The 20,218-nt window shown below is 32.5% G+C and overlaps 2 protein-coding genes across 2 annotated transcripts in view; one reads left to right on the top strand and one right to left on the bottom strand.

Annotated features, from left to right (window-relative positions):
- Positions 1-1,158: 1,158 nt before the first annotated feature.
- The window catches only part of LOC132752826 (uncharacterized), a 36,257-nt gene continuing 17,197 nt past the window's right edge, over positions 1,159-20,218 (bottom strand). Inside the window, exons 12-23 of the mRNA XM_060743212.1 lie at positions 18,092-18,158; positions 14,836-14,936; positions 14,257-14,421; positions 9,001-9,123; positions 8,245-8,352; positions 7,406-7,463; positions 6,412-6,561; positions 5,300-5,379; positions 3,596-3,705; positions 2,315-2,419; positions 1,878-2,071; positions 1,159-1,263 (exon numbers count right to left, since the gene is read on the bottom strand). Of these exons, the coding sequence (XP_060599195.1) occupies positions 1,175-1,263; positions 1,878-2,071; positions 2,315-2,419; positions 3,596-3,705; positions 5,300-5,379; positions 6,412-6,561; positions 7,406-7,463; positions 8,245-8,352; positions 9,001-9,123; positions 14,257-14,421; positions 14,836-14,936; positions 18,092-18,158 (1,350 nt within the window). The 3' untranslated portion in view covers positions 1,159-1,174. The remainder of the gene's footprint in view (positions 1,264-1,877; positions 2,072-2,314; positions 2,420-3,595; positions 3,706-5,299; positions 5,380-6,411; positions 6,562-7,405; positions 7,464-8,244; positions 8,353-9,000; positions 9,124-14,256; positions 14,422-14,835; positions 14,937-18,091; positions 18,159-20,218) is intronic.
- On the top strand, positions 9,989-13,732 carry LOC132752827 (uncharacterized). The gene is made up of 5 exons (XM_060743213.1): positions 9,989-10,068; positions 11,062-11,141; positions 11,986-12,083; positions 12,582-12,683; positions 13,364-13,732. The coding sequence occupies exons 1-5, from the start codon at positions 10,043-10,045 to the stop codon at positions 13,709-13,711; spliced, it is 654 nt and encodes a 217-aa protein (XP_060599196.1). The 5' UTR covers positions 9,989-10,042; the 3' UTR covers positions 13,712-13,732.

The following is a 20,218-nucleotide window of genomic DNA, read 5'->3' as shown; positions in this document are numbered from 1 at the left end:
CAATAAGTCTGTTTTTAAAAAAAGAAATGGAGATATGCTGGTTATATGTGCAACTGGTTTGTGAATGAAGGTTCCTACAAAGTTGCAGCATCGATATCCATCCAGAAGTTGCTGAAAAATAGCGTGGAAACGAAATGATTCCAATATACAGTGTATAATAACTAATCAATGGCCGGATAGTGCGGAAACTAAATCTGGACTGACAGGCGGACGAACACGCTAAAACAGTCCCATCACTCCCGATTTCATCAGCGGGGGAGGGGATAAAAATGTCTGTAGTTTTAGTTCCAATAATTGATTTCAGTCCTAAAAATTTGTGACGTTTGTGACTCAGTGAAAAGCATTGAAGAAAACAATATTTATCTCAAATTTGTGACATTTGTGATTTTAAACTCGTGACGAATGTGATTGTCTAAAACATTGGATCACATGCATCACAAAATTTGTGACGAATGTGATCTCATTCTTCACAATTGTGACGAATGTGATTTGTGACACATGTGGCCTTACAGAGCATGGTCAGCCCTACCAGACCACAGGCGCTAGTCACATAATCAAATATTTTACATAACCGGTCAATATATGTATATACTGTAAAGATATAAGGCCCCCAACGGACCAAAAACATCATGCGGAACAAACAAGAACACTGCTCAGATCACGGTTATCTCTTTGTGGTCGCCATTTGAAAGCATCAATCCAAGTACTAACGCTTTTTATTTCATTAAAATCCCTCAAATAGCAAAGAAATTGGGAAAAGTTTCGCAAAATACCATTATTTTCAATTCATGTCGTTTTCGATGCCATACCACTTATGTATACAAACACGATTTCTGGTCGATTTTTAACGCTTGGATTGATCCTTTCGAATGTCGGCCAGAAAGAGATAACCGTGATCTGGTCGTTTCTTGCAGCAGTGTTCTTGTTTGTTTAGCATGATGTTTTTGTTCTGTTGGGAGACCTTATATCTTATTATAGTTTATAGCCCATATAAAACTTTAAAAAGTTTGTTTCAAGCACCTGTGTACCAGACTTTATACTGATTTGTAGCTCATTTTTTATTTTGATATTGAAGTACCAATGGACTGTCGCAAATAAAAAGCAGGACAAACCGCTATACAGATTTAGTAGGTCAAGGCTTCACAAGGTTTGCAATCAATAAAACGTAACCGAATTACTTACCAGGGGCTCTTGTTGAAGTGTGCATGGCTGTATTCATCCGCATAGCTTCCATACTCATCTTCCAGTTCGGACAATAATAAGCTTGAATAAAAATAATTTATACCCTCTAATTACTATAGAAAAATAAGAAAATATTTTTAAAACATTTTTTTTTTTTCAAACAAAAAATTGTAGATTTTGAAAAAAGACGGTTGATATAAATGTAAAGTATTATGAAAATGTATCATTTGCTGAAACCGGAGAACAATATATATAAAACAGAACTAAATATCTCAAGAAATTCATATATGGTTCCGGTAAGTTTTTGTGCGCCATAATTAAAGTTACAGATAGATTAGTTATTATTTTCTATTGTTTAAATACATAAATATATAACTTGCTCTAGCAAATTTAAGAGTTCTTACCGCAAATCAAAGATAAACATTAAAAATAAACGACCTCGTTGACGTGTATACACATATGAGCCGCGTCACGACAAAACCAACATAATGGGTTTGCGACCAGCATGGATCAAGACTATGTTTTTAGATTTTTGGACCTCAGTGGAGTTTCCTTAATGAAATGTTTGTTAGAAGAATATCATTTTTTAATCATATTATCACGAAAAAATATCGTATAATTCCGCGTTTATTCATTTTTAAGGAACAAATAAAAATGATAAATAAAAGAGATACGAAACACTAAAATATGTAAACCATTATCAATGCATCCTGGAAACGCAGCAGCGGACTTCTCGTCAGGTAGGCATCCCAGCCCTTCGTAAAACTTCACATCAAGTCCGAGCAATTTACCGCTGTCATCAAAACCAACGCGATAATTTATTTTGTGTGGGTAACGGCGACCTAACATTATGTAGTTACTCTGAATCGTTTGTCTCATTCTAACTGGCCTGAAATCAAAAAAAATGACAAAAGTGGAAACAATAGACAGATAGTTTTCTTCACAAATGACTATATCATTTTACTTTTATGATACATAAAAGTCATATCATTTTATTAATCCTTTTTCAATATACGCAATTTAATTTTTTATTCAACATACATATATTGAATATATTGAATTTACCGACGTTTTATTTCTGTAATGTAAGATGAACGTTTAAACAATAGACAAATATTAATTAATGGCGCACCTGTTGGTAATTTTGGCGGCCAGACCACACGCCGCAGCAGCAAAATTGTTTCTGGTTATCTTCCCGCCATACGCTCCACCAAGTCTTCTTACAGTTACATTTATACTGCAATATATTATCACTATGATATATGACATCTTATCTTCATTTTTTTTTTGTGTTTTTTTGTTGTTGTTGTTTCTTGTTGTTGTTCTTTTTTCTTTTTTTGGGGGGGGGTTTTTTTTTTTTTTTTTTGTTTTTTGTTTTGTTTTTTTTTTTTTTTGCTTTTTCAATGATTTGTATCAATTTGATTGACTTCCCTGTTTAAGTATTATATCGGAAAGCATTAAATTGACACATATTATGCGTAAATCATGGTCATACAGGCGATTATAAGGACTATTGCGGATACAAAGATTGACGAAATAAGCCGATTTTTCACGAGTTAATGATAGTCGTAATGTATCGACAACAACCAATGCTGGACGTTGATACTTGGAATAGTGCTGATATTTATCAGTTATATAATCAGACTTCTGATTATATTTAAGTTTGTTTATCTATGTTAGCTATATATTTCTTTTATCTTGTCCTTTCCTATATAAGTCACCTTATTTATGAATAAAAAAAGTCTTATTTTTCATACTTTTTAATGCCTTGACCAATAGATGCATACAATTAGTAAATTTATTTATCAATGTTATAGCATTTCAAGACATATTATGCCTCAGAAACGAATATTATTTTTCTTCTTTAAAAAGGGCAACTATGAGTTTCATCACTAGTAAATAATTACTTTAATTTAGAACGTAAATGGCGCCGTTATATGTTGCAACGCCGCTAAATGTCGCCCTTGCCGCTAAATGCCGTACCATTACCGCTTAATGTCGCAACCAATGCTAAAGGTCGCAAATGTTATATCTTTGAATGTCGCATTTGTACTTGAATGACGATTTTCCTTTGCCGTTAAATGTCGCAACACTACCGTTAAATATATATATATATATATATATATATATATATATATATATATATATATATATATATACAATGTATATACATATAACGGCACCACAACGAAGCACTGAATGTGAAATTATTTTTCATAAAAGTAGCAAAATGACAAAGTGTAAAAAAGAACAATACAAACTACCAATATTGATAAGAAAAACGCATTATTATGTTGTTGGTTTTTCCTAGCCAGATCACTAGACGAATGGGCACTTGTAAAAGATTTGGTTCTCTCAGTTGGTGATTTCTTTTTCATTGCTATCGATACATGTGTATGACTTGAATACTCACGCGCTTTTTTGTATCCCTGTAACTCTACTAACACAGTGTTGTATAGAATCCGGCCATTGTGTGGTTGATACAAGGTCAAGGCCATCCTCTGTTGGGATACATACACTGGCCTGTAATTGATATTAGTTCTTATTTGTATATAATACAGTAAAATCCCTGCAGAACATCACCCTTTTGAAAGGCAAAGATAGTGGTTGTTGATGAGGGGTGTTGCTTAAGAGAGGGTAAATTAAGTGTTATATTTAAAGTCGCGGTGATTTGTTGCTAAACAGAGGTTGCTGCTCTACCGGTAACCGCTCTGTCGAGATTTTACTGTACATGAAATGTACATATCATTTGCATTTTCGCAGACATTTTTTCTAAAGCTATTTGAACACGTTTTTAAAGCAAATTAAACTTATTTTAATCTGCGGTATCAATAAAGCTAGAAATACAAAGTGATGTTCTTTTGAAAATATCGTTTAAAGGTGATTGGTCTACAGTTAACAAGGCACATTTTCAATAAGTATTTAAACTATTGATAAAAACAAAAGAAATATAGCATTTTGGATATTCTTTTGAAAAAAAAAAAGTTAATTTAGCTCGAAGTGATTTAGTATGAACATTAATTATACGATGAATAATGATATTTATTATATAATATCATATCATGTATTACCCACTTAGCTACAACATTCATATATTATTCTTTCATGTTTTGTTGTCACGTATGATACCAGATACTATCAACATAATTACATATGTATTTATGATATTGAATACCTTCTACAATAGACTAATTCACTTTAATTTATGAATTATACAATATGAAAATAACACATGTCTCTCTGGGTAACAGTGCATATAAGCAACACGAGACCGAGGCACGACATGCGTCACTTCCGAGCCAGCGGCCAGGGGAGAGAACTAGAACATTACGTTTTCTTAAGTCTATATTGATTACTCTCCCTTGGCCTGGATGCTGGCTCAATATAGCACGTAAAAGGTTTAATACGTGAGGTATAATAAAGCTATTTACTTAAAAAAAACAAAGATTATTTAATTACAGTCCAACTATATTGTGATAGATATTCCGTACAGATAACTTTACTATAAAACTTTTACATGTAATATAAAGAGTACACCTAAATACAAAACTGGATGCAAATTATTCAGAGAAAGAAACAAGTTTATTAACAGTTTAATTAAAGCAAATGGGTTGGGCTACCAGTTTTACTTACATTATTGAAGGCACGTCTCAGACAGAATTTAGTAAAATAAAGCTTATTTTGAAGTTACACACACAAAAATCTTGTTTGTGTAATTATTGTTTTTTTTTAACAAGAAACAAATACAATATTTAAAGGTACTGAACGTTTAGTAATCCCTTGTTTGCCATGACAACAAGAACAAATACTTAGCGCGTTCATTATCACAGACGACACAGAAGCTGCTTGAACATAACAGCACCATAACAAATTATGCAACGAAACTTATGTTACCTTAAAAAAACGTGCTAGCCATTATTTGAAATTTTGACTCTGGTCATTGTCACTTTCTCTCCTTTTTTTCTTTTTTTTTCATTAAGTTTTCATTTGTTCTTTGTTTGACGAACATTTAAGAGTACAAAACATGGAAAACAACTGAAAAATCACCTTTATACATTAGAAATATGTATGAGTGCACGTATACATAATATCTATTTGAAAATGCATAGGCACATACTTGTGTTTCCATGTGAAAATGTAACTGCTCTTCTGTGCTGAATGAACCGCTCAACTGATGTGCTGCACCGGCGATAACCTCTGAATTTACCAAGAAATAAAACAGAATATGAATATATAATTCATAAATAAGACGGTATTATTTTTGATATACATGACAGGTTATTTATAAGCGTTACTTTAAAACAGATCACATAAGATTACCATACGCTAAATAATCATTTTCTACTGCAGCTAGATCGACCATGAAAATCATGTTTATGGCTCTATTTTTTTAACACTATTTGCTCGTTTTTCTCGTTTTTACGCGGGTTTTTCTCGTTTTTACGCGGATTAAAACACATTTTTTCGGTCATATCTCATCGATCAATCCACCATACCGGCTTTCCTTGACAACTAACCAGTAATATAAAATTTCTCTACAAGTGACCGACTATAGTCTGTCCCATTTAAAATGGAAATGAACTTTTGCCTGGTATGAATTAACAAAACGAGGTTGATTAAAAATTAAACTATTTTTGTACATTTCAGGCTAATTTTGAGACAAACCCTAAATGACGTCTATATGGGCGCCGCCATTTTGAAATGGACGTCACGTCAGGTTACAATGTAAGTCAACGGGAAAAATTATAATTTAACATTTTGACCATATTACTGACTTTATGAAAAAAATGAAAAACATGCCTAGAGATATTGACGTCAGGGTTTACATGACATTAATTTAAATGATTTTACTATTGTATTAAATAACAAATGGAATATTCAAATTTGATGGGACAGACTATAATGATCCTATGATTTCTAAATAATTTTTAGAGACAGGATCAATTAGACTAAATGTCTAAGATCAGATGTGTTTGAGAAATTTCTCCTCGCCCAAGGATTGAAACAAAAACCCCTGGATTGCTAATACTTGCTCTACCTTTTGATCAAACTCGGCAGGTTTTGTGTGTGCGCGCGCTTTTGTGTTTTTATTACTAAAATACAGAATAGTATTAGAGTGGCCATTTTTACAATGTGACTAAAATGACACAATTATACAGATGCAAGAATACATGTCTTGCCCAAAGATTGAAATTAGTTTTTATTTACTTTAAATCTACATGTACATACGGTCAGGGTGTCCAATGGTAATGTCTTGATAAGGTTTCTTGAAGTAAGTGTTAGCGGCTATGGCATCGTCTATGGTAAGAACTGGTGTTTTTATATTGTTGTAAGTAACTTTTACAGCGGCTGCTCCCTCCTCGGCTATCGCCTGCGATTCTTAAAACACGTGAAATGAAAATAGCTTAGATTTACATAATAAAATATTAATGACACATTAATTGTTGATTGTATCATAGTTTGGAGACCTTTCTGTTGAAAATGTGTCAGGGTTAAATCGTGTACATATACATGCACACAGCGTTAACTGGAGTGCGGGTATTAGTTACCCGCACTCCAGAGCATGCCCATTGATTGGCTCATTTTTGCTGGGGTTTACATATTGTGACGGCAGAGAAAGGGAAAGCGACAGAAATGTCATATTCAGATGTTCGTTCATTGATTCATTTTTGCCGGGGTTTCATATTGTGACAACAGGGAACGTGCTTTTATGTTTTACTATGCTACAAAAGAGAAAGAACACCAAAACACTCGGCAATCTGATTAATACTCGGGGGCTACGCCCCCTCGTACAAATCAGATAGCCTCGTGTTTCGGTGCTCTTTCTATTACTAATTATACCTTTACAAATCAAGGCTTGAAAAGGACTTAATACCCTTTGTTCAAAAGCGTTTCTTGTACACTGATAAATTTTTAAGATCTCAAAAGTTATTCCCTTACAGGTAGGTATATAATTATAGTTGTCAATTTGTGAAAACAAATACTAGTAATAAGAAACTGGGAAAAGGTTGAAAACTGGTACAGCTCATTTACTGTGCAGCAACATTTTGAAACGAAAAAACGTGGTTATATGATGGCACACTTGAATGTTCAAAAAGTCTTCCGCAATAATGTTTCTTTAAAGATTTTACAGCAAAAGTTTTTGACAAAGAAAAAGTAATTATAATTATATTTCATAAAAAAATTGATATAAACGTTGATGAATGATATGTTTGGTACATACCTGCAACTACTAGTGCCAGCGACTGTCCATAATACATTACTTTCCCGCTAGAGAACAACTGAAAGAACAGGTGACGTATTTAGTTATACTGTATAGATCTTGATTATTTATCATAAACATAATACCAAAATGTAGGCAACATATTTATATTGAGAAATGAAACGAATGAGACAAAACTTGAAGTAATTGGACAAATGATAATACATATACATTAAAAATTTTGCTCATATTGATTAAAATGTTACAATCAAGTCGTTAAAGGAATGAAGTAAGTCACGTCACACTGTAGAAAAGCCGCGCGCCTAAACTTTGGTTTATTAAGCCTGAGTGATTATTACAAAAAAAAGATGAACGATAAAACATGCATTTATATACTACAAAGCAAAAAAGATGAATATACATGCTTATAAAAAGAGAATTGATAAAATATGCTGAACTACATTAAGCGTAGAAGTAATTTTCCAGAAGTCATTTGGTTTATTGGCATCATATTTGATGGGTTTTCTTTTGTGCTGTTCAGAAATCGTGTAATAATGCACTAGACGGCCATATGAGCCGCGCCATGACAAAACCAACATAGTGCGTTTGCGACCAGCATGGATCCAGACCAGCCTGCGCATCCGCGCAGTCTGATCAGGATCCATGCTGTTCGCTATCAGTTTCTCTACTTGTAACTGGGTTGGTAAGCGAACAGCATGGATTCTGACCAGACTGTGCGGATGCGCAGGCTGGTCTGGATCCATGCTGGTCGCAAACGCACTATGTTGGTTTTGTCATGGCGCGGCTCAAATCTGTTTGAATGGGGAACAATGTGAAGCGTGATAGAATATAAAAATTACCTCTTCGGGTTCGGTCTCGTTTGATATTGATAGAGGAGGCTGAATGTCATTTTCGGCATCTTGGGGAATATCAAATGATGTCAACACTTTCACAACACCTGGAATTTTCTGAAATCGAAGAATATACAAGTAAACTGTTTGTATGTCAATAATCTCGCAAATTTCATCATTTCATTAGGTAATATGCCACAAAAATAGCAAATAAATCTTCATTTGATAGGAATACATGCGCTCTAAGCAACATCTATGTATAAAAATTATCATTTTATTTTTATTTATCTATTTTTTAATTAGAAATCTTCGGAGGAAAAGCAGCTGTATGTGAATTTTAGGCGTATATTATTGGGCGTGTATTGCTAAATTACTCACTGTTTAATTACAAAATGAGCATGTTCATTATACTTTTATTTAACCTACATTTGAGCCGCGTCACGACAAAACAACATAATGGGTTTGCGACCAGCATGTATCCAGACCAGCCTGCGCATCCACGCAGTCTGATCAGGATCCATGCTGTTCGCTTACAAACCCTAAAGCAAGTAGTGAAACTGATAGCGAACAGCATGGATCCTGATCAGACTGCGCGGAAGCGCAGGCTGGTCTGGATCCATGCTGGTCGCAAACCCATTATGTTGGTTTTGTCGTGACGCGGCTCATTTTATTTTAACGTCATTTCCTCACTAAGAAAGATTGATAACGTAGATTAAACGATTTTGATTTAGATATTAAATAACAAAATATATAATAAATACTAACTAATGCATCGGCTGTGTCGATGGATTGTACTGTAGCGTTAGCCTGTGTGCTTGTCACAAACGCTGCGTGTAGTTGTCCGGGATAAGCCGGTAAATCATCGGTATATTCCGCCTCGCCCGTACACTAAAAATAGACATTTTAATTTTACTTTATAAGCTATACATTTGATAGTAACCGATTAAATCAGATCAATATAGAGCAATAGAACTGTTTTCGGCATATAGATCTGTTATTGAATTAGCAGAAAACTGATTAAAGTGAATTGGTCTATAATGGTAAGTCCTTAATTAATACAATATATAATTAAGTATTTGTGTTGGTTTTATCAATATCTGAAATAGATATACTTATATAGAATACATGCCAATTGTAGACCAATCAACTTTAAACTAAGATCTAAACAGAAAAATCTACAAATAAAAGTAACTAGGCATTTATAAAAAAGAGAGCAAGTTTTTTGTTTATATAGATCTATAGTTCCCTTTGTTAATAAATATTGTTTTAAAAAATAAAATGTTCACATAAAAAGCTTGAAAGTATTTTGTGATACGATAGACTTGGTCGGTATACTCTAGAGCTAATAAATCGTTTTCGACATGACTTTTAATTAAATCTAGAATGAAGTTCTTCGACATCACTTTTTATAAAAAAAAATGGATTGGGGCCTAGACTAGTAGATCTAGATCTGAATTATGTAAAGTTTCGTCACACAGTAATGGTGGGATCCGAGCAAGGCGCTGCAACGGTAAATTAATGTTAATTTATGTCTACCATGTGCTTGAAAAGCTGAGAAACGGATTCTCTATGATCTAGTCTAATATTTAATATCATGTGCACGTGAACGCGAATCGCTGCCTGATAATACGTCATGTTTGTGACGTCATGAAATTCATGATTATCATTGACGTTGTGGCGAACAAAATACACCATTTACTTTATCCAGCGTAGGGTCGCGAGATCAGAAATCTCTTATAACCCCCTCAAGGTCTGCAAAGAAGAATACTGAATCTAGCGATGTAACTAAGGAAAAACTTAGTATAAAATGGGGGACAACACAATAGAAGAAAGGTAGATTTATAATTTCATTGGAATGTTTATTTAGCTACTGTAGATTCATTTAGATCAAGATCTCTTTTAATAATCTTATGTTGAATTTCACTATTTTAAATCATGCATGCCTTTCAAGATCTTAACTGTAGACTATATAAACTAGTTTCGTGCACGGGACTATTAAATGTTTACAAGTTGAATATTTTTGTGTAGCTAGAAAAGATGGGTCTAGATTTGAAGGCCCATTATGCCTCACAAATGAAAATTTTCCTTCTTTATAAACAGGGCAAAAATGAGTTATAGATCTAGACTCTACTGTAACAAAGTAGTATAATTATTTTGACTTTGGGCACCTTACAAAATACTAAATCACAATAAATGAATTCAATGCTTAAACGTAAAAGAAGCGTGGGATACCTCGGCTTTATGGCCAATGACTAACATAGTGGAATCGATGACAGGGCACCAAAAATAAGAAGCCTTTGAACAATAACTTGATAGCATTTCTGAGGCATAATGGGCTAGTAAAACTAATCATAAGACTAGTATGATGCTAACTTAATCATGCTAACAGCTATTTGAAAAGTCAAATAACTTGTAGATCTACATCTATGAATGTATTTCATGAATACAGGTGATAAATCAATATCAAAATGCAGCAACGTAAAAAAACTTATTTAAATAAATATTTACTTCATATGTAGCATGTACCTATGAAATGCGCTTTCTGATTAAAAGAATAAATTTTACGTTGTTTAATTTTCATAGATTCGTCAGAGAGAAAAAAATCTGTCTAAATAGAGGTCGTCATAATTATAGATTTCTATAATATTGAAGAGATAACACAATCATTTAGATATAGATCTAAATGTACGAAATTTCACTACAAAAATTCAGTAGAACTAGACAAGTTAATTATAGGCATTGGTCGTATAGAATACGATCTATGACCAGTATTTATAAGAAAAAGAATATTATAAAAGTATGATGCTGTCTTTCATCCTTAACCAGATATGAGGGACCTATGTCGGATGGTGAATACATCAGAAAAACGGACTACAAGGATTTTAAAGAAGAACCTGATCACAATGGTAAATTTAATTGAAAAATTTCTTTTTTGTGATCTACAATTGAAATATGTCTAACATTTGAAATTTAACAAATCTTATTTAAAGGGACTCCACTGAGGTTTAATATCCTTAAAACATAACATTTTAATTTCTTACATAAATAAGCTGGGGCACTTAAATATATGCAAAGAAAGTTAATAAATATACTTTGAATTTAATTGAAAATCGTATTTTTTATGTTTTTCTTAGCCCGATTGGAGTGAAAAGCGTTTAAAAACGCTTTTCATTGTGGGTTATTTTTTACAATTTGAATAATAATTCTGGAAAAAAGAAGTGCGCGAATGATCTGAAATTTTGCACAAAGATTAGTGGTCTAAATCTACATCAAATGGTACATTTATCTGGAATAAAAATATTTTCAGTCCCATTATGTCAAACAACCTCAGTTGAGTCCCTTTATGCTCAAAATTGATAAACAACAAAAACTGTGTCTTACTAGCATTTGAAATGTCAAAAATCTTATTTCACTAACATTGCTCAATATTTCCTAGAATAATGACAGTGAATGCCCCAAACTACATGTAGTAGGTTTTAAATAAAAAGTTTAACTTGATCAGACATTATCTTGCGTTCCTTTTATATTACTTTCTGTAGTTAATTAATATTTCTAAAAGTTGTTAAAAATCAAAAGCTTTAAACAGGACCCATGATTTATATGACAGAACCCAGAATGGTGTTGCAGTTGTCTTTCGCGTCAAAATTAGATTTTAAGCATGTGCTTTTATAATTAAAATAACTGTAAGTAAAAAATAAAAATGATGAAATTATTGCTAAAAGTATAAATAAATGTATTTATTTTTTCCAGAGGTTTCTGACGGTTGCCAGTTTATACGCGATATGTTACGGCAAGAGTATCTCCAAGACTATAAGCTACAACCTCCTGCAATCGCCATCAACAATGTGGTATGTTTACGTTTTTTCTTAAAGGCCCATAAAGCTTCTCAAAATGAATTTTAATTTTCCTTCCGCAAAAAGGACAAATATCTAAAACATGTGAGATGGTTTTTTTCCACCTGAAGAAACGAAATTTAGTGTAAAAATATTTCGTTATTAAGATAGCACAATGTAACAAAGGAGTATTTTCACTTCCATACTAATTCACTACAACTGTATTAATTAATAAAACGCAAAAGAAGCAAAAGATGTCTCAACAATATGGCCTATGAGTAACATTTTGGAAACTTTAACAGACCAATAAAAATACGCTTTTTAAAAACAATAATGATAGCATTTCTGAGGCTGAATGGGCCTTTATTTTAACAATTATCTGCCTGCTTTTTAAAAATTGTTTCTATTTTCAGGAAAAATCAACAATAAACTCCACTGTCCGCGCGTAATATTTGTAGGATAATTTATATATCTCTCCTTTTTTACATAATTATATAAACTTTGTAACTTCAGCCCCGACATAAGTTCCCGTTCAACAGGCACACTGTGACCATAGGTGTTGGAAACGTAGTTATTGACTTTGAAGTTGTCCGGAAACAACATGAAAAAGTGCAGGTATAACTTGTGGTGTATGTTGTTGTATTGTCTCGTGACTATATTATATGTAATGGTCACATTTTACGTTTATAAGCATATGCGAAAACAGAATGAGCTTTCTTAACATACTAATGGTTCATTTCCGTAAATCCTTATTTTATATTTGTCAATTATATCACTAAAATATTGTGTGTTTTCTTTGTTGTTTTTATTTTTCAATAAAAATTGTCAAAAAGCTAATGAATAATTGAAATAAATGAAATTTCGTCTTAAAAGCTTTTGTCTTAATCTTATTGGATCTTGTTAGTGTTTGATTTAGTACAATTTAATAGACAAAAATGATACAGCGAGACAGTGGCACACTACTGTACTCTACTTGATTATATGCTACATATTTTCACTCGTCGTTCCAGCTCGTGAAAATATGTGGCATTTTATTATGTTTCGTGAAAATATATTCCATATTTCACTCAAACGAAAAAATATACTCTTATTTATTTATTTATCTATTTATTTATTTATTTATTTATAGTTGTAAAATGACAAAAAATATCTTGCACTCCTCATTATTGTAAACCATGATTTTGACCAACAAGGCAATATGACCAAAGGACCAAACAGCAAAACTGTTCTTTAAAAAAAAAAAATATTTTAATATTTACACACAATTTGGAAAACTCCATTTCTTACTTTTCTAGGAAGAACAAAAACGATTTGCAGAGGAAATAGAAAAGGTAAAAGAAGAAATGGAAAAGGTAAGACTGATAGAGAGCGCGTGGTATGACGATTTCCTGAACAACAAATACATCAATGATCTCACTGCAGACTTAATCAAGTCACGTGGTATCGGCGACGCATGCGCACCCATCGAGGAACTTTTCCAGGAACCAATCACTCACGAGAAAGACGAGAACGGTATAATACACGTAAAGCCTGTAGCGGAACCAGCAGCTCTCAATAGGAATACACCAACTGTAAAACCTCGAGGCAGATTTATCGTGCCATATATAGAAACCACATCCCCCTTGCCTAATGTATCAGTTTAAAATAAATAAATACGCTTTTTTCACAGTTTTCTTTTGCATTTTCTTATACATGTAGTTGTTTAAAACCCGATCATGACCAATGACATTATACATAACATGTATATCTAATTCCATTTAAGTACCCCTTTAATCTACTTTCTGAACTTAATGGATTTGCCCTGCATATAGTTCATTTAAAGTTTAAGGGATTTCAAAATCAAAATACAAAATTTAAATTACCAACAGAACAGAGCCCTGTCAGACTGCATGAATGTGCATGCTGGTCTGGCTCTATACTGGTTGTATAGGCGTATCACTTCTATTTCCAGCCGGTTCAGAGTCACCTTTTAATATCTTTAAGAATATCAAAACAAAATCTTCTGACTAATTGAAAGAAGGGTGACAAATTTGCTTTCTTTGAGAAACTTTATCATCATAATATACTGTTTCTGGGAAATCTTCATAAGTTGTCTAGTCATTAGTAGAAGAGCCGTAGTTTACATGTCTATGTAAATCAAATTGTAAAAATCACGAAAAAGCAAACGCCAATAAAGTATTCCACTAACCTGTATATCGGCCTCTAGTTTCTTCAGCGGTTCATTCAATGGCCACTCTTGTTTGTTTGTATCATATGACTGTACACCAGACGACAGGGGCCGTATATCATGTAGAACCGTTGTAGCACTTCTGTATTGATAACTGGCCGTGTTTCCAAGTACACGCAGGACAAACTGTACATAAAAAAGTCAATAATGGCGTTTTCATCAGTGAGACTTCGTTTCTTCTTTTTGTCATTTATAAAGAAAATTTGGGTATGTTTTTGAACATTTAGTTATACAGGTTATATCACTCATGGCTTATTAAATATATTACATAAACTGTTTAACTCATTTTGTTTTAAATTCTCCTTTGATTTTCATTATTTTCACAAATAATCGTTTTGAATCAAAAGAAAGACAATGTATATTTTATTTAACATTTATATTTTTCTATTTTTATTTTAAACTTGAAATGATTATGCTGCGAACAAATAATATATTTCTGTGCATTGACTTAATTGCGTGTGTTTTCGGTTACAATTATAAACTTCATTCACATTTTCATTTTAATTGATCAACTTGAAAACTGACCAATCAACAACTGACCTTATACAGTAGAGCACACGCGACCGTCTTCCTATAAGATATACTGGTGAGACCAGACCCGGCTGTAGGATTTAGTTCACTTGCTAGCACATTCAGAGCACCTGTCAATACCATATCATAAATAATAATTCATCTTTAATATATATGTGCATATTTCATGAACAAGCACACACCCGTTAAAGACACCAACCTTTCTTAAGCCAGCTGATTAGTTTCTCATTAAAATTCCAAAAGGCCCTTGTTGAATTTAATTTAAAAAATATGCTACCTTAACCCATCGTCAGAACGCACGGTCAATATTCCGTGTATACTATATTTAATACCGGTATACTGGTAAAAAGCCCTGAATACCGAGGATGAAGTGATCCAGTAGACCAACAAAGAAGCCCCTTTGCCTCAATCTAGTACACTGTGGCGATGAAGAGTATTACAATGAAGACAAGTAGAGATTTTGATGCTAAAGCATCAAGTCGCCGGATAGAAATATGATTGTATTATCATAAATAAAAGAAAATATCAGTTTAATAGAGTGTATAAAGAAAAGAGGAACAATAAGTTGAGTAATGTTTATTCATAAACACGTTTTCATTTACTTGCCACAATTATATCTTTCTTGATGGTATTAGTTACCCGCACTCCAGAGCATGCCCATTGATTGGTTCATTTTTGCTGGGGTTTACATATTGTGACGGCAGATAAAGGGAAAGCGACAGAAATGTCATATTCAGATGTTCGTTCATTGGTTCATTTTTGCCGGGGTTTCATATTGTGACAACAGGGAACGTGCTTTTATGTTTGACTATGATACAAAAGAGAAAGAACACCAAAACACTCGGCAATCTGATTAATACAAATCAGATAGCCTCGTGTTTCGGTGCTCTTTCTATTACTTGTAACCTACATGTAGTAGGCGCAAGTTCGAATCTCGGACAAATCCTGTGTGTAGTTTTCATAAATTGATTTTTATTATATCTTTTAACTTTATGAAACATAATAAGCATATAAGTTGATAAATCGTGTGTTTCATTTCTAGCACTTTTTTATTTCATAATTTTGATAAACGGTCAAGTTTTGCAAAATACAAAAAGTATTATAAAAGAAAACATAAAAAAATCACTTTATCGAACCTACAGTCTTCAATTTGAAACTAACTTAAAATCTAACACCTTGTCATCGAGGCTTGTAAAGCAATTGATATGATTATAATTCTACTTGTAATTCTACTTTATACATATACCGTTGTACGTATGGTTTTCTTCAGCATCCGATAATTACCGACAAATTATTTCCGATCATCGAATATTGGCAAAGTGGCTATGAAAATATATATGCTTAATTATTGCATAAAACAATGCAATTCTACTGTAAAAGTGGTGTCTGCATAAACAAATTATTCTTATGCAATATCGAAAAAATATATTATTTAGCTGAAATCAATATTCCTGTCGTTATTGTTTGGTTTTATTAACCTGTCAATTACATACTGATTACACGGTCGATGCACACAGTATATTAATCTTCGGTAGATGTTCGGTAAGTTCGGTGAGATTTACGCTATACGATGGAATTTAATTTAATTTGTATCTCTAAAATAAGTGTACTCAGCGTTATAGCGCAATGGGGTAAATCACGAGTTTATAATCTAAGTGCCAAACGTGTTTTAAGTTCGAGGCCGCGTTGGCCCATGTTTTTTTTCTTATTAATACTTTAACATTATTGAATCTATAATTATATGATTAATATATGTTGTTCGTTTTTTTATGTTTTACTTAATTTTGTTATGTATATACTCTTTTGAAATAACATGTTTTTTAAGAATTCATATTTAAAATTAAAACGGATTAAAATCAATAAATGTCTTTTCAATGCCGTAAAACACACTACAAATCTGTTCCATAAAAATATTCTGCAAAAATAAAGAAAGAGTACTAAAACAATGGCAACAGTGAGGATCGAACCACAGACCTCTCATTTATCAGGCATTCTCTTTACCGACTGTCCTATTGTGAATTAACGAAAACCTTCACATTAAGTTGGCGTGACTTTCAATCCATGACTTATATACTCCACATTAATTCTCGTAAACTACACGGACCAAACCGAAGTGGGATCGATTATTTAAATGAGTCCTATAATGTATTTATAATTGACAGGTTAATAAAATCAGACTATACATACGATAAAGTTAATGTTTAATTGCCTTTCAGTGCGATAAACTATCAACAAAAGTAGGTTTATTAGTTTTCTCTGTGTATCCAATACGATTCCGACCCCTACTGTCATACCGAGATTTTTCATACAAAATTACTTTGATTTGCACTTTATCAGCTTTATCATTCACATGTTACCTGTATGTCTATCTTGCCAGCCATTTGTTACTATTAATAGATTTCATAACAATAACATACAACGTGTAGTCACGTGATTCTGGGAGAAACTGTTTATAATAAATAAGATAAAAAATAGAATAGGTCTCATAAGATACAAACAACCAGATAATTTAAAAGTGTCATTTCAAATATCATGCATGATTTATTTATCATAAAATAGCAACGCTTGACACTTTAAAAAAAGTAAAAGCATCCCTAAATTCAATGACTGGTCCATAGGGATACGTCATTAATTCATTTTATAAATATTGTAATGTTGCTTTTTACGATGTCGGTATTTGAATATTTCATTTCATTTAGCAACATTATTGTATGTTTGAATTTTTGAGATTACTGAAAACAATAAAAGTCTTTAATTGTTCAGTAATTGTTATGCTTTTATTTACAGAAATTAATGCCTTCTCCTACCATAGGTATAATATTAAACTGTTACAAATATAGTCGCCGGTTTCTACCGGCGACTAATGAAACAGGGAAGATTGTTTCGTGCTGGGAAAGATTGTTACACGCAGATAACATTCCCTTAATAAAAAATAAATAGTTTCTTCCTATGGACATCGTTAAATTAGATTTGATATAATTCTAAATAAGATTCTCCCCTACATCTCGTGTATGTAAGCAAGTGTTCGTCTGGTAATGCAATTGATTTGGAGGCGAAGTACTGCATAAACAAGGCCTCGTAATACTGGATTGCAAAACAGGAGGACACTTATGTTTTAACGAGATAAATGCATGAACGTCTTTTACCACTGAACATTAAATAGACCAAAGATATATCGACTCAGTCATAGTCAAATGAATCAATCTAAAATTCAACAGCTTTTTATTGTGTAACAAGCTTTAATAATAAAAACTGGACATTATACCTTGTATGGTGGAAGGAGACGACAACTGTTTTCTGTACAGATATTGTTCTGTAGCTGTTGCCCTGTGCTGAAATTGAGAATATGTCTGTATTATGTGGAAATGCTCAAAAGAACGTCTTACTATTGAGAGTAAGTGGTCATTGCATATTACAATACTGGTAAATATTGAGCCTTTTCACGCTCATTTAATGTCATTTACCACATAGAGAGTACAAATAAGTACAATGCTTGAAGTTTTGTTTTAAATAAAAACGTCTCTGATATCTAAAGATATATAAACTCGAGTACATCACACAAAAAAAATGTGATTTTGTTCTCAATAATGGTTCACAGTTAATTTTTAGTAAAATTGTTAAACAAAATAAAATATCTAAAAAAAAGAAAAAAACAAAAGACAACACTTACAAATTAGTATTGATTCCACAATAGATATGAGATTGGTATGTCTTGGTCAATAGAAGGTAACCTGAGTTTGTCAACTGCTAATCGGAACGCTCCGTTCACCGTGGGTCCAAACATTCATACAAATATATATTAGACATCTACATTCTCCACTGCACTGGCACCCACATAGTAAAATAGGAGGATAGAGCATATGATTTATCAGGATGACCAGTCAGAAACGCTAAAAGATTCGCTATCAGATTGCCGCAGTTAATTCTCATAATTATGAGTTTAAATCTGGGTTGTTATTATGTAGATTTAGGAAAATTTGATGTCAAGTGTGTGTGCGTGTTAGAATGGTAGTAAACAATTACGATTAATAACTTTGCTAAGAAATGAATTAAATAAAACTCTGATTTGTTGTGTAGTTTGATTTAAAAGTGACAATGTTTTGGATAATAACAATTGTCTTCTGCTTTTGATTTGAATATCCATTTATACTTTTCCAGACATGGATTGCTACAAGAATGGGGCAAAGTGTCAGTTTCCAGTAGGGAATTTCACTTTTGCAAGAAAGCCCAACCAGTCGCTATAACCAGTACAGTAGTTACTGAGGCGATACATGCGACGACTCCAAGAGTTTGCGGACAGTAGGTCCAATATATACTCTGCAACAGAAATTGGAAAGTCTAGAGTTAATGCGGGACTAGTAGGTCCAATATTAACTCTGCAACAGATTAGGAAAATCTGTTTTTGTCATCATGGAAAATGATGGAACAACAGTATGAAGCCTTGGCCATCTGCAACACAGATGATTTGAACCTCCCCAAGTTTTATGCTACAACTACTCCTACAATCAACAAAGACAATATTGCTTTAACTTGAAGTTAACAAGACATAGATAGAATTAATCATATACTTTTTAACAATTTAATTTCTTGAGCCGCGAACATACCAAATTCATGTTTCTTAGGCCAACGAAATTGCACATGTCACAGCGTATAATTAATAAGACTCTTATTTTATTGGTGAAAAAAGATTGCTGCAGTATTCACTTTTTTAAATCTTACTTGATATAAGAAAATATCAGCCCCTTGCTAACAAAAATAATTCTATGATACCAATGTGTTTAGTTGGGTAACTGTATGAATAAGTTATAATAACATATTATTTGATTTAAAGATATAATATGCTCAAATTTTGTATTTTTAAATATTGATAATTGCTACACAGTCTCTTTTTAAATATAACATATACATTTTTTAGATATCGTATGTCTAAAGCTATACACAAATTTCATAGGCAAATAAGAATGTATAGTGTCAACAACAACAAAAAAACAAAAAAAAAACAAAAAAAAAAAAAAAAAAAAAAAAACAGTTTTTTCTTATTAGAAAGGGTCAACTTTACCTAACCTGTAATAGGATATGCAGCTTCCTACACACAGTTTGTACATTCTTTTATTAAAATTAGACATATTGAGAAAGTATACATAGATTTCAATAAAAATATTTTACTCTCAGATTAGTATAGTATATCTTTAACATGCTTTGGGCGGATGAACATTAACTTGCATTTTACAGTATCATCCTTGAACAGTCTCATTCAAACCAAGCCTGCAACATTTTCAGTTTTGTTGTTTTGGGCGTATTGTAGAGATTTTATTTGCACACAAAAATGGTTTTTATAAGTTTTTATATAAGAGGAATATACTTGAGTACCCTGTCCTTTGCCTAGACAAAT

This window comes from Ruditapes philippinarum, unplaced genomic scaffold (genome assembly GCF_026571515.1).
Source record: "Ruditapes philippinarum isolate M1 unplaced genomic scaffold, ASM2657151v2 ctg16233_1_1_1_1, whole genome shotgun sequence".
NCBI classification, from domain to species: Eukaryota; Metazoa; Mollusca; class Bivalvia; order Venerida; family Veneridae; genus Ruditapes; species Ruditapes philippinarum.
This window is presented reverse-complemented; position numbering and strand designations above follow the sequence as displayed.